At 39.5% G+C, this 18,661-nt stretch overlaps 1 protein-coding gene across 1 annotated transcript in view; it reads right to left on the reverse strand.

The window, feature by feature from the left end:
• The window catches only part of LOC145986762 (cell division control protein 42 homolog), a 126,182-nt gene that overhangs the window by 39,326 nt on the left and 68,195 nt on the right, over positions 1-18,661 (reverse strand). The window contains exon 2 of the mRNA XM_083121145.1: positions 8,220-8,278. Coding sequence (XP_082977271.1) covers positions 8,220-8,278 — 59 coding nt within the window. The remainder of the gene's footprint in view (positions 1-8,219; positions 8,279-18,661) is intronic.

An 18,661-nucleotide genomic window follows, 5' to 3' on the forward strand; every position in this document is an offset into this window, starting at 1 on the left:
ATCTTGCCAGGCAAGCTGAATTCATCCGTAAGAAGAAATGCACCCTGGCCAGTTATCTGTTACCGCAGATCATGTGAGCTGAGGCTAATGTAAATAGTAACTGCATTTTCTTACTTCACTGCCTTTGCCTCCATGCGTAAGTTAATCGCTAATATAAATACAAACAGTGTATTTTCAGGATATCATCAAGAAATTTCTTCGAAGTTACTGAGGAGTGTCCAGTGATATCTTACTATACGTGATAACTCTAAAACAAGACTGAATAAATCAGTCACGGAACCCAAGTTGAATTTATTCAGGTGGGTCTGTCGGATATTCTATCAATATGATGAGATGACGTCACACGAAGGTCCGTTACTCTCTTCAATGTAATTAATTTCCGACATATACTTTGATTTACAGTGATTTATTTATCCGCGGAAAGTCCAGTCGTTTATGCAAATTTATGAAGTCCTACACCAGACGTGATATGGAAATTTCCAGATCTATATAGTTCGTAAAGTAACGCCGTGCTACTTCAGAATAGGAGTTAGGTGGTACGTATTTGTTATAAGCACTATATAGTATGCGAGAGATACGTCTGGAACAGCTGTTTTTGGAATTAGCTAATAGGATTTCTCATGAATCATGTGTCCTTGTTTATATTAACTTCGCTCCTACCCTGCAAGGAGAATCCGTTGTTTTCAACCGCCAAAGCTTTCTACTGGTACGAACTGCACTGTGTTTTGGTTACCCTTCGCTATGTACAAAGCAAAACTATTTTCAGTCTGGTACTAAGAAAAAAATAATGCCTGTGTGTTGAATTGTATATTGTAAAGGCATTCAGCAGAAGTTACTGTAGCGATCTAATATAGCATATCTTTTTATTCAAAAAATATTCTGAGCTTTAGCAAAACTTGTAAGCTTACTTATGGAACATTAGTAATTTGAACTACATTCATGTGGTACGTAAATATTTCCTTCATAGGAGCCATAGAAATTACAGTTATTTGGAAGTATAAGGAATTGGGGGGGGGTACTGTTACATAGGGCAATCAGCATTGTAATCATCTGCGGAAGACCCAAGAGCAATATTTCCCTTCCATCGACCTCTCAGAGACGTTATTCTTTTTTCTCTCTCTCTCCTGGAAGCAAATTACGCAAGGATAATTTATTGCTGCGGTGCGAAATCACAAGAAGCTGGCTGGCGGACAGGGCCGACTCGCTTCCTCCCTCCGTCCAATCACACACCTGGTTGCCCTCGAGCTGTGTTCCTCGTTTGCCGTTTGCGGTTGGCGCTCAGTATGATCAAAGAACGAGCTCTCTCTCATTTTTTTCCTTTCATTCTGTCTTTACCTTGTGTGTGTTCGTCTCCCCAAGGAAAGAGACGGCAAGACAAAGGCCTTCTTTGTCTAGGCCTTGTATTTCATTAGTGTCCTCTGGAAATGGTTCCATGACAGCCCCAACTGTACGCGCGGTTTAGCCGTTTAGGACTGCTTCATTGTTTGTCCCTAATCATTTTCTAAGTCACTTCACGTAGCTTTTGATTAACTGATTGAAGGTAGGGCACAGACAGCGATCATGCAAGAATAATACTAAAGCAAACTAGCTTCACGACACTTAATACCGAGGCAATTAGTTTCTTTATTCAGCATATTTGCAAAATATACAGTCAACCTATATTGCCTTTTAAGTCATATTTCCCAGTCTTTCGTGATATCTATCCTATTCCTCGTGATGGGAGGTGAAACATTATCTAATCATGAGTATATCACCACTACGGTACGTACAATATTCACAGTGATCCAAAATTCGTTTATCATTTCAAAGTGTACATGCATGGACTTTAACTCCAGGTCTTTAGGTTTACGAATTTAATTCATGGCAATATGCACATTGAACACGTTACTACGTTTTTCACATTTGTTGAAATATTTGAATAATTTACCCTTTGTCATTAACATCTTGCACAACAGTGATTTTAAAATTTCAGAATAACGAAATTTAACAAATTTGAACTTCTGCGTGAAGTATAATATAACAGAACCATTAATTGTAATGAATTTTCATTTGAAATACTTATATGTCTTGTAAAGAGGTGGACACAACCGTGTAATAAACACTCAATAGTAAAATTTAAAAATATTATTTTAAGCGAATAATAAAAGAGTGCTTCATTGCTCCGTTATTATTATTATTATTGTATCCTTGGGGAAACTCCTACTTTGTAGAGTTATGACGCCAAGGGTCCTAAGTTCTAATCCCGCACTGGGCATGGGTGTTCTTTATGAATGCCGCTTCATTAATTTTATGATATAATCACCCATCATCATCGTCCCGATTGGCTAAAAGTGGCAGAGAAGTGATACTAAATAACATTTATTCTATGATGTTAATTTACATATCTCGCTCAAGCAAAGTATTTGAAAGTCAGGGGAAAATTTATTTTGAAAGCTCATGGAATCATTCATTCTTCTGGATTAAGTGGTAAAATATGAAAAAATAAAGTTCTGACCTGTTCCCTTTAGTTATTCTGCTGGAATACTCTTATAATTAACTAAACTTCATTTCAATTTTCAACTAATAAAAAATAAGGCTTTCTGATTTCCATATGAACGATGATATTTTCCAGGTGAGTTCGACTGACCGGTTTCGACCACCCTCGACGTGAACAATTTATCTCATACCTAGTTCTACTGCGCGTGGTGTTTCCGTAACCGATATGCCACAAATATCATCTTGCAACTACCGTCATGTTTGAACGTTGCAAATTGCAATTATCTGCTCAATATGCGTGGGGCATTGCCCTTGCACAGCATAGATAACTGCAATCGTGTATTAACGGACTTTCCACCAAACTGATTGATCCACGAAGCAACAGATATGTGTGGAAAAGAACCATTAATGTTGACACTTCCTAACCAGCGTGGATGTCAAATGTCTATAACGAATAGTGAGATATTAAAAGATGGTTATCAAAGGCATTGCTAGAAATTTTTGTATGGCGATCAGGTAGTTTTATTAGCAGCAACAATAATAACCACTAATTATACCATAATCTGCAATAACAATTATAATCAAACTACGTCTTTAGAAGATTTTTACTCGGTAAACCATATGAGCTCATACATGACATAATTGTTTTTCTTTGTTTTTGTAAATTTCAAACCATTAATATAATGTGTTACATAGTTATTCTCACATCTTATTAACTTTAGACACCTTCATAAAGACCTGTGACATTTAAAATTTTAGGAATTTGAACAATTCCATCCTAGAACCATCTATATATTATATAAGGGCTGGAATATGAAAACATCTGATTTGCATCTTACCATTATACTTTTCTAACTAACTTCTTTGTTCTGCTTCTTCGATTATTCTGCCACAATACTATAATTAAGTTATATTTATTTATTTCCAGCCCCACGCATAATCACATTGATGATGTCAATTTCCAGGACGATACCCCTCCCTTCTCTAGAAGGACATGACGACTACCTTAAGAGTTGGTGTTACAGAATATTTATTTTGGGGTTAAGATGGAATTGGTCTTGTTCAGCAACATCTTTGGTGTCTTGTTATACTATTGGCTGCCAATTCCAAATACGCTGAATTAAACACAAATGCACGTAAGAAATAGACTTTCCATAATAATTTAGCCTATACAGGCCCGTAGCCAGAATTTTATTTGGGAGGGGGGGGCCTCCACCACCATCCAAAGGTGAAAAGGTGTGGGGAGGTAGAAGACCTGAAAATGAATTTCTCAGTATATTACAACTTTCAGCCCTCCCCCTGTCTACGAGCCTGACCCTATAGCTACACTTGAGACAAAGTAGGTTTCTTCGGTGGAAAAGCTGAGCAAATATATTAAGAAATTCCTGTTTTAGGAAATGTGTATTATTGTTTCTGAACCTTGTAAACGTTGCTGTTGCTGTTGCTGCATGTAGAAAACTGAGGCGAAAAGAGCGGCTAGCGACAGCTACAGCAGCTTGGAATGGAAATAATATGCTAACAGCACCGACTCTTAACCTGCCATGCATGTATAACAGCAGAATTAAACGTGTGAATAGGTTAGGGAGGATAAGTTTTATTTCTGCTATTAGAGTAGGTTAGGCAGGTCAATTTGGTCCTTTTAGCATTTATCTTCAAGCTGCTAAAGCTCTCGCTAGCCGCTCGTAATGCTCGTTATTTACATTTATATAGTTGAAGAAGTAGCCACACTCTCCAAGTAGCGCTTCAGTGCTACAGCTGATGCTTTATTGTCTGTTTTTGACTATTTTGACTGGGAGCCGGGGTTATTTTGAATGCGTCACAACACAAGGAGTCTCAACATACCAGCGACCGATGTGTGGCGCCCCCCACAAGTGCAAAACTCTGCGGGAGCCATTCCCGCAGTTGCAGCTTCCAGTTGTTTATGTTTTTGCCGGCACGACGACAAACAACAGAAGCCATTTTTAGCATTTTCCGATTTGTTTACAACTTCATGTTGGGTAAAACATTTCCCCAAGTCTAACTCAAGATACGTATTTGTATTCTTTTCTCACACTTTTGGCCAATCGTCGATGGAAGATGATTAGATGAAACTGAGGAAGTGAACGCTCAAAAAGAACACACATGCCCAGGCCGGGAACTTCGGTGCCCCCCCCCCCCTTGCTGGCTTACTGAAGTTATTAATAGCTAGCCTCCGTGACGGAGGGGTTAGCACAGCGCGCTTCGATACCAGAAGTCCCGGGTTCGAATCCCGGCTAGGGCATTAATGCTCTTTGTGATTGTCAGTTCATCAAGTTCATCATGTCATCACTCATCCTCATCTTCAAGATTAGTCAAAGTGGTAGAAAAGCGAAGTAAAATAAATCCAATGATGCCGAGACGATGAAAATTTGTGAATGTAACGTTACACCGGGAAATTCGCTACAGAGTTGAGATGTCACACTGGCGTAAACAGTTAAGTGTGCTTATTTGATGACGAAGTAATGGGAATGAATTGAAGACTAAAATTGGTAAACGCTGTAAGTGCCACAATAATTCAAACACCGTTTTCCACGTTAAACTGTGAAAAGTGCCATGCTTTATAATGTGGTAAACGTGAAAAGTGGCTGGTAGCCCTCTAAGTGGTTCAAAGGGCGTGTAAAGAGGTCACTAGTGTGCACGTTCTTACGGGCTGATGTGCGGAACGATGCGATTTCCCAACACTTTCGCTTTTGGCACTTACAACGTTTACCACTTTTAGCCCTCAATTGCTTTTGAAAACAAAGAAACGGTAACTTTGGCCCTTTCTTTTTAAAAATAAGTTACCCAACTCGGAAGGGTATTCTTTGCACACAGCTCCCCGGCGAAGCGCTGTTCACTCACGGGGAGGAAACATTCCGAGGGAGGAGGTGAAGCTGTCATTCTTCTCAGCCATTTGGGGATGACAACAGCGCTGCGAGTGGCAGATAAGGGAACCAACTGCGGCGAATGAAGCCCAGTAAACACAGGTTCGCCTGATGAGCTCTGAACGAAGCACTTGGACTGGGAAAATGAAAGCGACGAAGATTGCGTCGTCGGTTGCAGAATCCGCAGACAAAGAGTCTCAGATGGGCTGCCGCTACTTCATGCCCCCCAAATAATCTACTTTGGGCTCAGTTGTGCACGGCAACTTGCCTTTCTTGTTTATTTAGATGACAGATTCTCCGTGCTGTGTCTTATGGAACGTGGGACAAAATATGAGGTTCAAACTGAAAGTACACTCAGACATTTCTTGGGGGAAAGGGATGCATTGCAAAGGATGTGCCGTAAAGAATGTCAGAGGAAATTTTCAAACTCAGGACACTGATGACGTTATGCTGACAAGAAATAAATAAAATGCGAAGAGAATAATAACGTAATACAATTACAAATACAATTACAAATACAATTAATTGCAACAATAATATTACGTTTTTTTGTTAAATATGCGCATCTTGGTACAATAGACATTGTAATTTGGAACTTTCGCATATTGTCTGAAAAGTAGATTCCTTAAGTTTTTCGATGTTCTACATGGATTATATGATCTTTTTCCTCTTTTCTATGCATCCCTCGCATATATTGAAGTTATTAAAAACTTCTTCATATTTCCCACAGTATTGGAATTAATATTAAACATATGCATGTGTTATGTAAGGGAGGATCCTATGGGCTTGATACAAGAACCATGCCCAGGTCGGAACTGGAAACTGGGAAATTTCATGGCAAGACCGTAAGCCGGAATTGAAACCTAGAAACAATTTGCAGCAAGACCGTGAGTGGGAATTGGAACCTGAAAAATTCTGTAGAAAGATCGTGAGTTGGAAATGAAACCTAGAAAATTCCGTGGCAAGACCGTGAGTCAGCACCGGAGTCTGGAAAATTCTGTAGCAACGCCGTGAGTCGGAATTTGAACGTGGAAAATTCTGTGGCAAGACCGTGAGTTGACAGCTCAACACACTCGGACATCGATGCAGCAGGACTACGGGTGCCACTTATTACTGTAGGACTGAGGAAACAGTTGATGGGACAAACATTTATGATTTACCCAGAATTCGAACCACTCTACCACAGAGGTCTTTGTGAGAAAAGAAGCAAGTTTTGATCTAGACACAGACTTTAATTCTCAATATGCAGCATCTTTAAAAATTTAAGGAACTCAATGTCCACAGATTAAGACGCAATGGTCTATGAATTTTCCACGTCAAATAAATTAATTTGATAACTGGTTTGTGTTTACTGACGGATGTAACAAGCGACACCAGCATAAAGGGCAATTTCACACTACACTTAATGTGAATGTCCGTTGTGGCACTTTGCTCTTAAAAAAAATGACTGTCTTCGATTTCCTCAATGTTTCCCTTCCGCCTGCTTTTCCCATTACGCCATTGTTACGGTTAACTGCTCGTGACACAAAAGTATGTCAGCCGAATCCTGTGATGAGGTAACGAATTGCAGAAAACGCTGTTGGTCGTGTAACTTCCGCCGTAGCCCGTAGGGAAGAAAAAAGCTCATCATGGCCAAATGATAGTAAGAAAATATTGTTTCTCCGTCTTGTGTGGTAGACGACAAAATGGTTTCAAGAGTCCTGCAGTTGTTTTTCGCCAAATATTTCATACCGTTAGGTTCAAAAAATGGAAGAGAACTTTCTGCATTCGTGGTTTCAAGGTACGGTCCATTGAGGCTCATGGGAGCTTTCACACTGAAGTGACGCGCGACACGGGCCTTTCCAGTCTATAAAAAAGCATTCACTGCGCATGCGCAATCAACAGACTGAGGCAACACGATACACGTAACTATCATGTTATTTTATGTCGCTCTTATGCCGATTTTGCTAATCGTGACGATGAGGATGAGTTATTGTTGTGAGTTTGTCTACTTTATGCACAAAAGGCTAATAGGGACTGGACCTACAGTTTAAATCGGGGTCCGATTGATTTGTTTTTTTGTTTTTTTTACTTCGCTTTTCTGCCACTTTTGGCTAATCGAGAAGATGAGGATGAATGATGATGTTATTGATATTGATGAAGGGACACTCACAAAGAACAGCCATGCTCAGGCCGGGATTAGAACCCGGGACTTCTGGTGTCGAAGCACGCTTGCTAACCACTCCGCCACGAGGTCGGCGATGCATAACATGAAATAAAAACTATTGCTCAATGTTCAAAACGAGCAATGGGAAATTTTCGTTTTAATATTTGAATGCAAGCATAAAATCTAATATAAATAATACAATCTGCAATGTAATTTGATAAAATTTAATAAATCACTTGATGAGTTTCATGTCGCCGGCAGATTGACCGCAAAACCCTGTTACTTGTCCATGGTTTTGTAACTTAAAAGTTTGCGGCCAACCGTTTGATGGCGCTAGTAACTTCCACATTCGCTTTGCTATAGGCCTTGGTAAACATTCTTACCTAGAGTTCTTGTTCAGGCGTTTAATATCTGCATATTGCGACACTGTCTTTTCATTATTTTGCTTTCTAGTGATACATTAATCTGGCCACCTGCACATCATTGCGCACAACGAACTTCAAGTGTCACCTTAAAGACAGGCCGTGTTTTAGAGTAGTACTCAAGGAGTGAGCATGGACTGGACACTGATTTCCGTATTTCTGTTAGATTACATCAAGATAACGGAGAGAGACAGTCGCAAAAAAAAAAAAACAAGAACTGTTGTTAACCTATATCGATTACAACTTTCTAATCAGGCATTTCTCTTAAGTGAGCAACTTTTATTGTGTACATACCTGTCCTGCTGTGTCGCATAACTGCAAACGTATTGGTTCGCCATCAACGTTCACGACGACTGTAAGAAAAACGAAAGCTTTTACAATGGTGCTACAGGGGGAAAAAAGTGTTAAGAAGAAAGTTTACAATGTTACATCTTGGGTTAGTAATTTACTTTTATTACCTAACCGGGAGGAAAAACCTGGAGGACAAACAATGTTATTTTTTTCACCGAGAAATTTCGAGATGCGAAACTATGGCGGAAGTAACACGTAACATTTGTCAAAAACATTCAGACCAAAAGATGAACACTGTTTTATTGAACATTGGAAATTTATAACATTATACAATGTATAACTAATACCAACATTCTTTTAATCGACAATAATATTAAGAAGATGAACATGTCATTCGAGTTGGCCATTCTATTTTATATCGATGCTTAGTGAAATGGAAACAATGTTCATATTTGTACATACAATTTTAAAATTAAAAAAATGAAGTTTACATTATTATACATGTAACTGTTCAATTTCACATAATCAAATAGTTAATAGTGCCAGTACTTACCGGTAGGGTGCGAGTTTATAGGCACTAAAACTTTTAGGCAACAGCATGAAAATAATAATTTAAAAGGTACTATTATATACAGCAATACAAAAGGCATAATAATAGGCAATCAAAAATAACTTGTTATGAGTTTTCTTAGTTTCTTGCATACTTATTGAACAGAAACAAATTACGTATTTTACAAACATGCAGAAAAATCTAAAAATCTATATTATTGGGTAATAGTTAATTCAGAAACAAATGAATTTGTAAACTAATCCATCTCTTAATCATTTTGACTCCATATACGTATACAGTAGGAGTCAAACAAAATAACGCTCACGAACGTAATTTGCTTTACGTCCGCTTTGTGCACAGATGGGTTTATCGGGACTGGACCTACAATTATCCGTAGAAAGCCTAAATACACAAAGTTCTCCAGAACAGCAAGAGAGAGAGAATTAAATAAACTGTTTTTGTATGAAACTTTCCTTCTGTTATCGTAAAGCCAATGTTTCTGTCCAGCTAACAAACGCCTCCTTTCCTTTCGTGATAAACAGGCTTGTTTTCCCTCTTTTATATGCTTTTATCAATGGCCATTGTTGCAGCACACCATTTCTCTTTCTCTCTCTTGCTTTCCTCTTTATCTGACTTCCTCCTGTGAAATGGCCTCGTGGCATGTTACCTTACCTGGTCCGAAACGATCATTATACCTGACCATAGGCACGTAGCAGCTTAATGCAGCTTCTAGATCAGTGTTTCCAACGGTGCAAATATATCTCTACACACAGTTTCTTTCAAGATGATATTTTTCAGGTTAAGGGTAGTGAGGGACATTTATTCGCATTGTACGTCAAATATCTTATTTCGAAATGTTATCTGAAAACCTAACCCAGAATCGCTTTGCCAGTGTCATCTCACGATCTCGCTACCGAAGGTTGCAGGTTCGAGTACTGGCCAGGATGTTCCTTTGCGAATGTCCCTTTTTTCAATTTCATCTGCTCGTCATCCTTATCGTAGATTTTTTCTTTTAGCTGTGTGTTTCAAGTCCACTTTCTGCACAGATAGGCTATTCGGAACTAAGCCTACGGTTCAAAGTGGGATATGTACCACTATGTGCCTACATCGAGCGTAGCGATTAGACCAACAGTAGCAGAAAATCAACGGAAAGTAAGAGAAATGCCAAGAACGTCAAAGACAAATTCACATTTACTCGTTTTAAGATATACATACACCTGCTACCATATTAGGGCAGCTCCCCTCTTGCCTTATACAAAAAGCCCCCGTTTCGATTCCAGGTCTATCTGTATATAACACCACCACGAAGAACTCATGGACCGCAGATGTTTGTAGTTTTCTTAATTTACGTCACATTTCTGCCTCTTTAACTACTTGGAACGATGAGGATGGATGATGATGACGCCAGTACTCGAGCCTGACACCTTCGGTGACGAAATTGCGAATCCAATACTCAACACGATTGCCACCAAGACACGCACAGCATGTATTAAAACACCCGATGAAGCTACAGAAGGTAACAAAATCAACGAAGAAATCTCTCAGCTTGTGACTTGTTGTACAGTCGATTTTGGGGTGAATTGTAGGGATATTTCTTAAGTATAGTTGGCAACAGTGATTTTGTTACGCTATGGGGAAGGGAGGTAAGAGGCTGAGCCTGAACAGACTCATTTTCCGTGTTTCTCGTAAAGTAAGGACCGCATACGGCCTCTAAACATGTGTACCGCTGCAGTTCGCTGCCCTGTTGCACGTAGGAAAACGACAGCGAAAACGTTTTTTGTAAATGCGCTGAAGTCACGCAAGAAGATAACGCCGGCGAAATTCTTGCTGAGAAGGGTTTTTGCGAGTTCCAACACGCTTTCCGCGTCCTAGATTGCAACTTTTATCAACTGGTAACAACTAACAATGCACTCTGCATCTTTATCTTGCTTTATCTTGTTTAGTCAGCGACTGGAAAACCTCGAGTAGTCAGGGCTGTGGAAGTCAAGGAAACTACTGCTATTTCTCTCTATCTGTCAGGAATCAGGATTGGAAAATGAAAACACATTTCACCGTTTCCTAGAACCAGTTTCCTGATGGGTTTGTTTGAGTTTTGAGTTCACTTTATGCACATATAGGCTAATAGGACTGGACGTACAGTCACAGGCCATAAAATTGGGGCACCTAGATCCTGTCGCTTCCCCGCCATCCATTTTTAATCAATTGCTTTCAACAATGTTGAATAACACTAATTGGTTTGAATAACATGCAACATCGACTCTTTAACGTATACATTATGTATTGATAAGTTAAAGCAGTACGAACGTGTCTGTAATTATTTAAAATATCTGGAAAATGAGGAAATTCAACGTAAGTTAACGTATTTGTGAAAAAAACTAATTGCATAAAACTGTTACTAACCGTGGTCGATCAATATTCCGGATGACCGTACCTGTATGTATTCATTCACCTTGGGGAAAAAATGAGAAAGAGAAAAATATATCTCTTACAATTACGAACTCGGAATAAGGTTCGAAACAGGTATTTGTTTCCAGGTTTCGATTCGAAATGGTCTCTCGGCCAGTTTCTTTCATAATTGTGGCATTCATTAGTCACAGCCGTGTACAGGTAAAGCCACCGTCATTTGTCCGCAGGGGTTTCGGGCATTTTCCGTCAGCCCTCCATTGTCTCACCCCTGGAAGCCGAACACCCACATAGAAGGTTGCCGAACAATCTATTTGCCGCTGGATTTCAGCAACCCTAATTGCCTCCATCGACATACAAAAGGGCTCTTCAAGGTTTACGCTACGTGCTCCATCACTCCCCCCGTCATGCTTCTGATTGGGATTAATCCCGTCAGGTGGCAGGCGCATCGGCGAGATGACAAGAGAAATAACTCGTTAAGCTTGATTATATCCACTTCCAAGATACACACGGGGATCGATGTGGAGGGAGGGGGCCTTAGCTTCTTTCTCAAAGTGATTTTCAAAAAGATGGAAGTTTTGCGTCGGTGCGATCAAGGTGAATTCAGTGTTGCTAATCTATTTTGTGTTTTTTTTTCAAGCTTAACATTAATAACACTGATATGGCAACCATGTCAAAACAAAATTCGAAGCTGTGAATTTTTGTTTTGAATCAGCAAAATGAACTAGTCTTAAACGTCAAAATCTTAATAAATGAACAATGGTTAGAGCTCTCACCTCTGGTGTGGGAGGTTCTAGGTTTGATTCTAGGTGTCCACCCAGCACCATGAGGACAACTGTGGAGCTTCGCGAAACGAATAAGTAGCCGGTTCCGGCCTAGAAAGCCAGACAAAAAGGTAGGTGGGGTTCGATGCGCTGCCCGCTCGTCGCACAATCGAAAGCCCAGTTTAAATGGATTTTGCGCAACGAAGTTTCTTGATATATTGTGTAGGTCAAGCACTTACACCTGGCGTAGTAGTAACGTCGTCGCCTTGTTATCAACGTGGATCCTTCTTCGATACCAGGCAGAGGAACAGGGTAGTTTGGATCCCACTTTAACTGTAGGTCCAGTCTCGATTAGCCTATATCTGCATAAAATAGACTTAAAACAAAAACCTTAAAAAAATGAATCAAAGTTACTTATACCTCTCCCCAAACGGAGAGTATTCCAGAAAGCATAGTGGTTAACACGGTCTACTTGTTAAAAGATTCAAGGTTTGATTCCCGACAGGTCCAGCCAGAATTCCGTGGTTTAGATTGAACTTCATACTGTAATTCAACCCTATTAACTTCTCTGCGTACATAAAAACGAATAAAACAGCTGACAAGGTTCATCTATATGGTTTCTTTGTGTTCGAAAACGTCATTGTTGTCAAGGGCGGATCAGGTAAGGGACACTTGCCCCCCCCCCCCTCGAAAACGAGTGGTGAAATTTTTCATCTAGTTCATTGTGTATTTACGTGGAAAGTACAATAAATGTTCTATTCCATTTTCAGATCACTCAAAATAAAGCACTGACAAATATATTCCTTGCTCCGACTGGAAAGTGTTTGTCCCCATGAAAAGAACTTGTTTGCAGTCTCCTCTGGAAAAAAATGTTTGCGGATGCCCATAATTGTAGTTTTCAGTACAACGTGGCACTATAGCTTCACGAACATGTTTACTCACACTTACACCACGCTGTGTACACCATCTCGTGTGCATCTATCATTCATTATTCAACAATAATGAGACTTATTCATCTGTTGTTGAAGTTGGTTAGATAAGAATTTTTATCCTTTATCGAAATTTAACGTTTAGAATGCTTTATAACTCCCTGTGCCCAAAAAACACGCCTAGCTGTACAGAGACAGGCAGGTAACAAACTAGAAGCGAGCATAAATTGTGACCATTCGGCAAGACTGCGACGTACGTCCTCCTGGTCCCAAAAGCTGCCGCTGCCGAAAGATTAATCGACGTCATTACTTTAACAAAGGCGCTGGCCCACCCGTCGTGCAACCAGGGCGTGAACCGCCTCTGAAATGGTCCAACCGCGACACCACGAGATTCAATCTTACGCTTTCCCTTGCACAATTAAAGAGAACTTGAGCAGTCGATAATCCACTAGTGTGGAAATCGCTTTAGTGTCCACAAATTCACTCAACTTATGCGCTAAAATTAAGGTGTAATGCAAAGGCCGTCCTACGATCTTTGTATTCGGCAATTTTGGTATGTCGTAAGTATGACGTCATCAAATTGTGTTTGTTGTATATGACGGACCCACCTGTAGAATCTCCACCTTGCGGATCCAGCTTTCAGATTGAATGAATATATTTGGACATATGTTAAGTATTATTAGTACAGTATTATAATTGCAATGCTTCAGAAGTTAAAATATGTTCGTTATAGTAACAATAAGCCAACGTGACTATTTCTAAAAACAAAATGTTTACTTGCATTTACAATTCAAAATTAACATATTTTCACAGCAAACAATTGAAAACATTTTAATTGTCACTTTCCGTTACCATAATTAAATATCCTATGTTAAATTAGTAAATACAACAAAACAGTAATATGAATTCAGGGGTGAGATAATTTGTTTTTGTTTCGTTACGTATTGTCGCTTTTTTTTCTACAGTTTTTGATTAATCACAACGATGAAAATGAACGATCCGAGTTATTGAAAGTAGACGGAACAGCAAATACCATTAAATGTGTTGAACATATTTCTGCGTTTTTAAAAACTACATTTTTTTTATAATGGAGCCTGATTTTAGCTCATTTTTCTCGTGTCCCCAGCAATGAAAACAAACATCCTCTCACTTTGTACACGTGAAATAGAAAGACAGAAAGAGAGGGAGAGAGAGAGGGGGGGATAAAAACCAGAAAGGGAACACCGGAAGGGTTCCTCGATGAATAATAAAAGGATAAAAATGGGAAACAAATGCGAGGATGAAAATTTAAAATTTCCGCGGTTTGACAGGAAATTCAAGAGCAGAGTAGCCAGCCCATCAGAGAAGAGCGAAGACGAACAGGTAACTTTTTCATGCACTGTAGCCACACAATGATCCACAAGAAGATACGATGACGTTTAGATTTTCGTGGACTACTTCTTGCGTTTATTTCTACTTCTCTCTCTCTTTCATGTAACTTCTAACTTTTGTATTCTCTCTCTTTTTCTCTCTGGAAGCTAGAGGTTCCAGGTTTGAACCCTAGATCGAGGAATCAAGATGTTTTTAATGCAGTTTATTATTATTATTCATTGATCTTGCATATTTTACACTTTTACATCCAACATAATGAGCGTCTCCTGCTATAAACAAGAAAGTTTTTTCTTGTGTTATAGCTATATATATATATATACACACACGGTCTAAGTGCAAGGACATGAAATTAGGCGAGTGGCAGAAATTCGCGCTGTTGCCACGTCGGAGCACATCCCAATCTGTTCAGAGGTTTAACAGAATGAAAGATCGCGTTGTAGAGTTGGTCTTTGTAATCCATGGTGATTCAAACTGAAAGTATTTGCTCGAAAGGTCAGGAATGACACAAAAGTGGTAGATCTGACGCTCGAACTACGCAACGCAGCGCGGTTGACTTTGCACACACAGCGCGCGGGAAGTAGCGACTTATGTCCCATTCTCGCTTTGCTATTCCGTATGTGGCACCAGCGTAATTCTGCCCAGCCGCCTATTTTCATGACCGTGCGTTTAGACAAAAACTCTATTCCTACGGTCACCTAAATTCTCTCTCTATATGACTTCATGTTTACGTCTGACGTCTATGTTTTTACATTATCTTTCTACACAATTACATTACAATATGAATTTAGAACAATTACAAATTCAGCCGGAACAATGCAATTGATAGATGACGTTGGTTTTCTGAGGAAAATAGCTTCAGTTCAAGGAGTAAATACTTCAAGTATCTTTGAAAACAATGCCGAAAAAAGATTATTGTAAGATTTAATTTGATAACCCTTATCACACCTTCGCGCCATCACATTTGATTACGACATTCCAATGCATCAAGGCTTAATTTTATCTGGCACACATTGCACTGTTGCGAAAATGGAGAGTCTACCTTCACGTTGCAGTGTTGGAAATAACGTATTCTGGCACTTCGAACTATGTATTTTACGATTGAACATCAACATCAACCTCAGACGAGGACAATTATGTAGTTTTTGTTTTCAGTTATCAACGCACCGATAAACTATGAGGTGACAATTAACGAGAATTCTGTTACAAGAACAGAATACTGAAGTTTAGCGTGGAACGCAAACATAATATACCTGCTAAAAATAATCTATTTAGGATTTTTCTTGCTGTTTTGATAAGCTGAAGATAGTGAAGCACCAACATTTACAAAAGAAGTCAAGTTATTTCATTTTTATGTCTCACAATTCAACAATTAAAAATATCACGGGGTAAAACTGTTTCACACGGTACAAAAACATCCGTAGATTCGCCAATGAATCGTGGCGCCAACTGGTGACAAGTTCTAATTAATATCGAGTCATTAAGAACGTAATTGAAGCAGAAAATGACAACTTCGTTACACATTATATGTAAATTCGACCAATGGTAGCTTTTTTAACCTTGCCTGTTCAAAGTAACTTTCAAAGTTAAAGGAAACAGTTGAGGCTAGAAATTGGAATCCCTCACAAATTTTGCAAAAAACGACAATTCTAGACTGTATTTTTCAAATTAAGCTTTACAAGAGTAATTCAATGTATTTTTACTAACATGTAGGAAAAAGAATTGTCTCCACGTGACGTCGTGTAAACTTGTTACTTGAATATCCTTCGCGGGTCCACCTGTAGAAATTCCACTTTGCCATATTTGAATCATATTTCTCATAATGGTTGCTTTCAGAAGCGTTCATGTAAAAATCGCCGTTCGTTGCAGGTTCGAGTCCTGCCGTGGGTGCAGGCGTTCCTTCATGAACAACACTTCGTCAGTTTATCCTCATCGCCGCGAATAACCAAAAATGACAAAAAAAAAGCTCAACATAAACGTAAAAATTTACTTCATGTTCGGATAAGCTAATTGGTGCTGGAAGTAGAGTTTAAAGTGGGATTCGAACCTTTGGCCAATGTGCCTCTTGATTACAAGGCGACAATTTAGCCACTACACCGCTCTGGGGGGGGGGGGGTCACGATTGCATTCCCAGGAACCACATTAAGAAGGACGATGAAACAGATCACCTCGATGAAATCAGTCATCCCGACATACCTACTAGGTAAGTACGGCGATTGGAACTTTCTCAGGAAACGCAATGACAACCCACGTGGTGCCGTAATCCGAGAGGTAACCTGTATTTGCTAAGCAAAAGAGCGTTCTTTGGCCCTCGGCCAGGAACACTGAACCGCTGGACTCTGGTCCACAAGGTCATAGTGTTAAAAGTCTCGGGTGATTCGTCGCGGTGCATTTCCTGTTTCTCAGCCGGCCTTCCAAACTTGTAATCCCCGCTTCAATGGCATATCCTTCGCATTTTTTCGCCTTGCTTATGCTGTATCGTCTATTATTGTTTTCGTTTTCGTCGGTGTACAGATATTTTAACACCACAAAAAGAACTGGCGTTCGTACATTAAGCTAGGACTTTCAACATTACCCTGAATGTTAAATATGCATAGTTTATCTTTGACGTTAGTGTTACGTCATAACATGCATGTAACTCGTTTTGTTTATTAAGAGTACTTCTACCGGCAGTGTAACAGCTGCGAGGGATCTGAACAACATCGAGAGGAGATTTGGCTTGTGGCAGTGTCGTCTCGTCTCGTCTCGTGTGTTGTTCTCGGCCTCGTCTCGATTTACATTACAAACACTAATATGCTAACCACTCCGCCACGGAGGCCGGCACTCGTCTCGAGTGTATACAGTAAGCATTATATACATCGTGTCACCGTATAAACTTGACAGTTGACAGCAGAGCGATCATTAAGGTGAACATTCTGAATATATGCATCCACACTGGAAACAACTTCACACTAGCCAATTTGTCATGTAATAACTTCAACAAAATGTATTATCTACAGTTATACGACGCACGTTTTCAGAAGCGATATAGGGCGGAGCTACTGAGAGCGTGTCCTTGGCGACCAGCCAGTGGCAGGAGTGCAACGTTGTACAGTTAGGAGACTGCGGCGCGCAAGTTAAACGCCGTGTTCTGTATTTTTTTTTGCGCGCAAGAAATTTACATAAAACTCTCCACTTTAAGGCTCCTTCATACATTTGACGATAGTCGAATCTGAGAAAGAAGAAGAAAAAAGGAGGGTCATGTGGGTTGGTTTTTACGTGGCTTACTCTGTAACGTATCTCGGACGTAACCGAGTACGTCACGAGATTGGCAGTCTTCACAGTTTGCTTGGGTCTCAGCTTCTACTTCCTCGTAGAGCTCCGACGCAGTAAATAGTCCCTAACGAACCTACACAAGTTATATTAAAGAAACAGCGAAATGATTTTAAAAAAGTATAAAAGATTACCTACACATGGAAACAGATCTTCATATGAGATCGTTGAATGTAGGCATTTGCTGTTTACTGTTCACGGCTGACGGGAGAGCAGTTGGGGTGGGGTGGGGTACCTGAGGGGAAACAAACACAATCGCTTGCAAGGGAGGAAAAACGAAAATGTGTTTGTTGTGAAGCGGTTGACCATCTGGCGCGCAGGCGAACGAAGAAAACAAACATGAATTATCGTTCTTTTAACACGTAACAAATTTTTCATGGATAGTAAATCCGTAATTTGATGACAAAAGATTCTCAAACATTCATGAAATGGAATAGTAAACACAGCCGCGCTTTCATGTCTTGAATGTTGGATATATCGTTATGTGGGAGAGGCAGGGAGGGGAAAAGGCACTTTCTCTCTCTCTCTCTCTCTCTTTTTCTCTTTTTAATCTTCCATAAAGAGCAATGAAAGAAAAATCGAAAACTGTTCCTATTTTGTATCAACAGTTCCTAAATAGAAATTACAATTTTTGTAACTATAATTGGCGTACGCAGAATTTTGTCGCGAGGTGTTTCAAGTTTGTTTAGATTTTAGTATTTATAGTAATAATAACAATACATTGTTTTTTGATTGATTGATTGATTTGCTTTATTTTACTTCGCCTTTTGAGCCACTTTTGGCTAATTTGCGAAGATGGTGATGATATGATGAATGAACACTCACATACAGTGGCGCAGGAACGGGGGGGGGTACATTGTACCCCCAAATTTTTAAAGGGGGGTACTGTACCCTAGTAAATCGAGTTGTTCCCCCTTTTGGTAATTTTACAGCAGACGGAAGGTGCTACTGTTAAAAGAACCTATTTTCAATTCACCCAATAAAAAAAGTGTATATTGTTTATAATTTATGAGCATTATCTTTCTTACCACAGAAATTCAATCCATTGCAAACTTATTCTACTACATTGTGCTTGCTACTAGTTAGTTCATTGACCTGTGTTCTTGGTAACCTCCTTAA

Source organism: Lepisma saccharinum, chromosome 4 (genome assembly GCF_977018435.1).
Source record: "Lepisma saccharinum chromosome 4, izLepSacc3.1, whole genome shotgun sequence".
Taxonomy (NCBI): Eukaryota; Metazoa; Arthropoda; class Insecta; order Zygentoma; family Lepismatidae; genus Lepisma; species Lepisma saccharinum.